The sequence below is a fragment of the Setaria viridis genome, chromosome 8 (assembly GCF_005286985.2).
Source record: "Setaria viridis chromosome 8, Setaria_viridis_v4.0, whole genome shotgun sequence".
Taxonomy (NCBI): Eukaryota; Viridiplantae; Streptophyta; class Magnoliopsida; order Poales; family Poaceae; genus Setaria; species Setaria viridis.
The window spans coordinates 16,202,068-16,209,695 of record NC_048270.2 but is presented as its reverse complement, the minus strand read 5'-3'; the positions used below and the strand labels follow the sequence as shown (position 1 = coordinate 16,209,695).

The window sequence follows — 7,628 nt, the reverse complement described above, 5'->3', positions numbered from 1 at the left end:
TTATGAACTGCTGGCCCATTAAGCAAGTATTATAAATACTTAATCACCAGCCACAAGTTTTTTTAACCCTACTCACTTTTCCCACCTGCTGCCGCATACACCAAGACCTGGTGCGCCACCGCACGCACCAGGAACTGGTGCGCCGCCGCTGCTGCTCTCACACGCAAGTAGGGCGCTATTGCAGTCTTTTCTCCCGGACCCAAGGTTGATCGCGGGAATCTCCGAGTACGTGCTGTGGAGTGCTAGCACGCTCCGATTCGTCATCTCATCCTGTAATGTGGACTGCCATAGAGGTGTCATTTGGTTGCGCACTTCATTAGATTGTACGACTACTTCCTCAACGTCAATTGGATCAACCACTTGCGCTTCATTAAGACTTCCGCTGTGACGCACGACGAGCGAAGGTATAATCTATGATCATCTACTCGCAAGTGATCATGTTTACGCGGTTATTTTTGTGTGGTAACGAGTAGAAAACCGCATTTTCTAACAATGGTACCAGGGTTGTGCTTGTGTTGTTTTGATCTAGATTAAAAACTTTGCATGGTTGGTTGCAGATAAAATCGTTTTGGGGAATAGCGTTACGCGCGAATCAGACTGTATTACTCCGTTCTTGCTTCCTCATTATGTGACCGGCTAACTGGCCGTCTTTACAACAGCGTGCGAGCGTCGCGTGGTTGACCACGAGGTTGTGAGTTCGTGTAGCGAAGCAATCGATACGCGGCGTGAACGGCTATGTCAGCTAGAACGGCATGTGTGTTAGCTTGCTGGCATCATGCGAAAAATTTGTTCTATCCGTTATCGGCTGACAGGACCAGATAGTATTTTTTTAAAAAAAACGGGGGGGGGGGGACGCGTTGCATCGTTTGTAGAAACGCCTAACTCGTTTTTGCTGAGAATGATGTGATGGTATGGCCTCAAAATCATGTGATGATCTGTGTGTAATAAATTCGTGTGGCATGCGTGTCACAAATTATTAAAGTCGGGTTGAGGCTGTTCCTATTCGGCCTGCATGCCACTCATGTGATGTATTATTTAATTTTAGCTACTAGTGTGTATTAGCTGAATTAGATTATGTAATTCTTTGACACGAGCGAAGCGACTTGGTGAATGTCGTACCTTGGAGAAGGCGCCCAAGATGCGACATCTCGGTGTAGGCGTGCATACTAGCGGTCGTCGGCATGTGCTGATTTTCGTTGGATGAAGAAAGACCATGCTATCACAATAATTTGATTATATGTGATGATTACTATTATGCACTGCCTATGATGAGCATGATAAATTCCTCACGAAAAATTAAGATTTTATGCCCTTCCAACAGCTGCACCATTAGGGTCTTGTTAGTAGGTGATGGGTCTGCCAAAGTAGGGTGTCATCTTCTACCTTGATCCATTAGGTGGTGTTGGACACCATGGCATAGTGTTGGTTTGCTTGACAGAGCTATCAAGTTGGACTTGGATTTTGGGGCATAAGTGTTGGGAGCCGAGATATATGATGTCGCCCAACAAACGAGTCGCATTGGATGCGATTGGCAATTGTTGGCTACCTTGTTCACTATGATGCTAGCGGTGATGCCACTAGTATCATAGGGAACATTGGATCTCATCCTGCTATGCAACGCCGAGGGACGTTCGCACAACATAGTAGGAATTCTTTCATTAAAAGTGTTAATAAAAGAAGTGCAAACCATTGCATATCTTACTGTGATCGATCCTAGATAGATCGATCCTAAAAGTGCTCCAGTCAGCCCTCATGTGATTAAGATGATTGGGTATATTGAGAGCTTGCAGAGCTGGGTTTTCCCCTCAACGACGATCTCGCCACCGATGTGATACTGCTGACTGAGTTGCATGGGATGCTCAAAACAGTAGAGGTGAGTCTTAGGAAGACTTCTGGTTATGTGATGACAGTCTAGAAAGGTAAGAAGCGTAAGCGCTAGCGAAGGCTAAGAAACTTGCCAAAAGTGGGACTTCCGGGCAGGCGTCCAAGGCCAAAGAAAAACAAAAGAGGTAACAATGCTTTTCTGCCAATTCCTTACTTAACATTCTCATATGCCGCAGAACTTTCTCATTGTTGTCCTTCTTCTCTGCGCAGGTTGATAGCCAAGTACCTCCAACGCATAGTTGGAGCGGCGGACTGGTAGAGGCCCATCATCCGTACACGCTGTACCCTCTCATCGGCTATCACGTCCCATCATTGGAAGATGTAGCCACCCGCCGTTTGAAGCATAAGCTCAAAATGTCTACCACAAAGAAGACAAGTCGTAGGGTACGAGCTCGCACTGAATCCGCGACAACTCGGGCAGCCTACCAATCAACAGCAACATCGGCCGAGCCCTCAGCCGCACCAATCCAAGCAAATGTCTCATCGGCAATTCAGGACATTGATCCCCTGGAAGCATCAGAAGCTGGGTCGACGATTGCATCACTCTTGGTGGAAGCCATACAAGTAATCTTTCTGCTCTGACTTCCTCATATGTATCACCAATACTAAATTTGTTTCTTCTCAACAGGCTGCACAACCTATCTCGGAGCAGACCGTTCCTCAATCGGCTGATACTAAAGCTGAAATTGTGTCACCTACAAATCTTCAGATTGAGGTAAAGAACACGCTCGTCCATTAGTCTCCACAATTTTTATAACTAAAATCGGCTAATTCTTGGCATAGGATGCTCCAGATACATCAGTCATTCTCCTTGTGCCACCGTCGGCTGCACGCATGCCAAAGGTAAGAAAACCAAGACTTACACTTAGATCCAGCATTCTTTTATACTCATAAATGCTTCCCTTTTCTTCTTCCAGGAGGCTGGTCCAAGCACATTATCAGCTATTCCTAGAGAGCCGATCATCGTCGAGTCTTCCCCCTCTGATGAGCCAACTTCGCAGGATTCTGAGATGGGAGTAACAACTCTGCCAACCCAGGCAGAAGAGATTCGTTTGAAGGAGGTAAGCACTTTCTGTATCAATCGATTTTTTCCTTCTATCGGCTAAAACACTTTCCCACATCCCTGCAGGAAAAAGACACACCAAAAAACAGCCTCTTCTCCTTTGCAGTTGCGGTCTCTGATGATGAAGAAGTCGCATCGTGCCAAATAACTCTGAGCTCGATACCAGAAGGTGTCCGTGCCAAGCTTCAAAACATGCATACCCTCCATCAGGAAAACATCGGCCAATTGGCGGAAGATGCCGAACCGATACGGCAGATATTCAATGAGATTAAAGGCCAAGTCCCAGAAGACGCAGAAGAGGTTCCAACACCCGCAGCTTATATCAAAACCATGCAGGTTCCAGTGTTTAGAGCGTTGCGACACATGGCCGATCATTCTAAGCTGGAGATGGTGCATCAAGAAGAAGAGTCCTACAAGCACCATGCACAAGAGGTACATCAGCAGATCGGCCTCCTCGAGACCTCTCGTCCGAGCATCGTCAATGCAATAGACCGGCTCAAACGGCGTAGAGGAGAGCTCGCCAAGGAAATGGAACTGGTCGTAAAAGCCATCACCGCCGAAGAAAAGAAACTTGAAGATCTCCCAACCGTCATTGTCGATCTAAAACAAGAAAGACAGTCCCTCGCTCACGAGGCCATCCGTCTTCATCGCAACACGCCAAAAGTCCCAGGATCGGCCGATGACGATCAACGAGTGTTGGATGCGGCCGACCAAGTTCGCCTGTGAGCAATTGAGGCCATAAACAATCTTCTTGAACAGTCATAATGAACTCTGCCGGCCTTTGAATATCTTGCGTAATGTTGATACCTTTGGCGTTCCTGTCTTGAATGCAAGTCTGGACAGTTCTCATGCAGCTTTTCTGACTCAACGGTCACTTTCTTTAAATGCCCTCCTTTTACCGACCATTGTCCATCGCCATTTTGTTCTATAAATATGAACCCCTCGCACCCCTTCCGAAGGCATTAACAAAGCACCCATTAACTCATTCCTTGCACACACTTTCAAATCTTCGATTGAGCGACCAAGATGGCCTCCTCCTCTTCTATCAATCAGGTACGAAATTAATCTCCTACCTCTCGACTGATCCCTCTGCCAATTGACCATCCATTATTCTCGCAGCAAAACCGACTCAGCTGCGACCTTGAACGAGCCATTGAGATCCTCCACTCCGGTGAACCACTCACTCAGGCTGACAAATACCTGATCCAAACTCATCGCGAGGAACTCAGAGACCACCTTCCCGTGAACATCAAGAGGATTGTGGACGACATTGAGGCCAAAGCTTCTAGAAGGCAAGCCCGGCAACCAGTCGAAAGGAGCCATCAGCTGCCCCGTCAAGTTGCTCTCGAAGATGATATGGTAGAAGTGGAGGAGGAGAACGCCGAACTCCAAATCGAATTTGATCAACTCCAGAAGGATATTGATATGAATAAAGTTCAATCGAAATGCCGTTAAATCGTTGTAACCTATAATTGTGTTGGTACTTTTTATCTAGGGGCGACTTGTACCATGTCGGCCATATATTCAGTCGATGTATAGACTAATGATTGGTTTATTTATATACATACTTTTTCACCTCTTTCGATCTTAAGGCGATGCCTCTTGCATCGGCTATGTGAAAACAAATCAGTACGCGTCGGCTCTAAAAGCCCGATATGCTACATCATCGGCTAAGCGCCTACCCATATACTGGGGTAGTATCTTTTCAAATATCTTCCATTCAGAGCCCTTGTAAATTTTCTCCCTCAAAAGTCTCCAGCATGTATGCATTTCTTGGAGCACATTGGCTAATCTGATATGGCACGACCATTTTCCATACTTGGGATCTTTGGATCCTATTAGCAGGACAAATTTCCAGACTAAATCCCCTTGGGAAAACTTTTTGACCTTGACCTTCTTGTCATACCACCTGGTAACCCTTTTCTTATTTTCCTCAATGCTGATCAGAGCCCTTAGCCGATGAGTCGCCAAATTTTCCAATTCTCCCCTCATGAGGGTGGAATAGTCATCAACTGAAAACTAATCCTGAAGTGACACATGTCTAGACCCAGTCTTCAACTCCCAAGGTAATACTGCTTCATGCCCATATACTAACTGATAAGGGGACACCTTGGTGACACCGTGGCAAGCATCCGATAAGCCCATAAGGACTCATTCAGCATCGTATGCCACCGTCTTGGTTATTCTTTGATCTTCCTTTTAATCAGCTTAATAATCCCCTTGTTGGACGACTTGGCCTAACCATTGGCCTGAGCGTAATATGGAGAAGAATTCAACAGCTTAATTCCCATACTGGCGGTGAAGTCCTCAAACTCCCCAGAGGTAAACATTGACCCTTGATCACTTGTGATGGTCTAAGGAATACCAAACCAATAAATAATTTGCTCCTTCATGAACTCGATCATGTTGGCCGATGTCACAATTTTCAAAGGAACCACCTCAACTCACTTGGTGAAGTAGTCAGTCGCCACCAATATGAATTTATACCCTTTGCTTGACGGTGGATAGACCTGGCTGATAAGATCAATTCCCTAGCCCCTAAATGGCCATGGCTTTATTATTGGGTTCATAGCTGAGGCCAGGGCTTGTTGCACGTTGCCGAATTTTTAACAATCCTGATAGCCTTTATAATATTTAAAGCAATCTTCAAGTAATATCAGCCAGTAATACCCATTGTTTCTAATCATCCACTTCATCTTGAAAGCCAATTGATGGGCCCCACATACCCCTTCATGAATTTCACCCATCAAAGTCTTTGCCTCTTCAACGCCAAGGCACTTGAGCAACAGTCCATCAATCATTCGATAAAACAATTTGTCTTCAAGTAACACATATTCTGTGGCTTGGAAGCGTATCCGCCGATCAACTTTCTTGGATGGATCCTTTAAATAGTCGGCGATCTCCTTCCTCCAGTCGTCGGCCGCCAGCTCTAGAGCCAAGGCACCATGAATCAGCCGGTAACCAGATTCGTGCTAGGCAAGTATATTGGCTTCCTCGTTGTAATCTTTGGGGATATGTTCAATAGTTACGGTCTTGAATTCTTTGAGCAACTGGAGGCATTCCTTAGAATATCATCCTTGCACTCACACTTTCCAGTCAACTGATCCACGATAAGCATGGAATCCCCAAATATTTCCACCGCGTCAGCCTTGATTTCCCTCAACAATTGGATGCCCTTTAAGACAGCCCGATACTCTGGTTGATTATTAGTAGCGGAAGCCTCAATCGGCAGAGAGAACTCATAACTTGCCCCCTGAGGCGATATGAGGATTATGTTTATTCTTGACCCCACCCAACATAAAGATCCATCAAAGTACAAAGTCCATGGAGCCAGCTCAACGACAGAAACTCAGATCCACAGTGTTGGGCGACGAAGTCAGCCATTACCTGACCCTTGACGGCCTTGGTCGATTCAGACCTTAGATTGAATTCCGAGGGGGCTAGAATATATTTTACAATCCTTCCTTTCAAGATCGGCAGTGACAACATGTACTTGATGACATCATCTTTACACACGACCACACATTCCGCCGATAATAAGTAGTGCCTGAGTTTAGTGCAATAGAAATATAGGCAAAGGCACAACCTTTCCACCGGAGAATACCTGGTTTCGGCGTCCTAAAGTCTTCTACTAACGTAATAAATCACCCTTTCTTTTCCTTCTAACTCCTGGACCAGCACTGAGCCGATAGCTCGTTCATCGGCCGATGGATACAATCTAAACGGTTTATCAGCCTGAGGAGGAACCAATACGGTAGGGGAGACTAGATATTGTTTGATGTCCTCTAATGCTTTCTGTTGTTCCTGACCCTAAACAAATTCTTGGTCGGGCTTCAACTTTAACAATGGGCTGAAAGCTTGAATTCGTCTGGACAAGTTTGATATGAATCGCCGGATGAAGTTGATTTTGCTGATTAAGGATTGCAACTTAGTCTTGTCTTGTGGGGCTACAACTTTGTTGATGGCGGTAATAATCTTTTGGTTGATCTTGATACCACACTCGTTGACCATGAAACCTAGAAACTGACCAGTCGAAACACCAAAAGCGCACTTGTTCAGATTCATCTTCAACCCATGTTTCCTTGTGCACTCCAGAACCTTGCATAAATCGGCCAAATGCTGTCGATATCCCTTCGATTTGACAACAACATCATCGATCTAAATCTCCACCAGGACACCGATAACCTTGTGAAATATATAATTCATGGCCCTCTAATATGTAGCTCCAGCATTTTTCAAACCGAAAGTCATGACTACCCATTTGAACAAACCGAGATGCCCAGGACAGCTGAAAGCCGTTTTGGACATATCTTCTTCAGCCATTAATACCTGATTATATCCAGCGTTACCATCCATGAAGCTAATAACCTTGTGTCCCGCAGCAGCATCTATCAACACATCGGCCGTCGGCATCGGGTATCCATCCATCGGCGTAGCTTGGTTAAGATTCCTGAAATCAATGCAAACATGTAGTTTTCCATTTTTCTTATACACAGGAACAATATTAGAAATCCAATCGGCATATCGACATGCCGAATGAACCCTGCTTCAATTAATCTTGTGATTTTGGCCTTTATATCGGGTAAAATTTTTGGATTACAACGTCTTGTAGGCTGCTGATATGGCTGATATCTTGGTTTTATGGGCAACCGATGTTCGACAATTGATTGGTCTAGACTAG

At 45.3% G+C, this 7,628-nt stretch overlaps 1 protein-coding gene across 1 annotated transcript; it reads left to right on the top strand.

Annotated features, from left to right (window-relative positions):
- Window positions 1-2,545: 2,545 nt before the first annotated feature.
- On the top strand, window positions 2,546-4,457 carry LOC117866992 (uncharacterized). Its single transcript, XM_072290202.1, has 3 exons — window positions 2,546-2,727; window positions 2,802-2,945; window positions 3,014-4,457. Exons 1-3 carry the CDS (start codon window positions 2,719-2,721, stop codon window positions 3,671-3,673), a joined length of 813 nt encoding a protein of 270 aa, XP_072146303.1. The 5' UTR covers window positions 2,546-2,718; the 3' UTR covers window positions 3,674-4,457.
- Window positions 4,458-7,628: the final 3,171 nt, after the last annotated feature.

Coding starts and splice junctions, on each gene's coding strand:
- LOC117866992 (XM_072290202.1), top strand. Junction 2,946..3,013: donor AAGAGATTCGTTTGAAGGAG/GTAAGCACTTTC, acceptor ACATCCCTGCAG/GAAAAAGACACACCAAAAAA.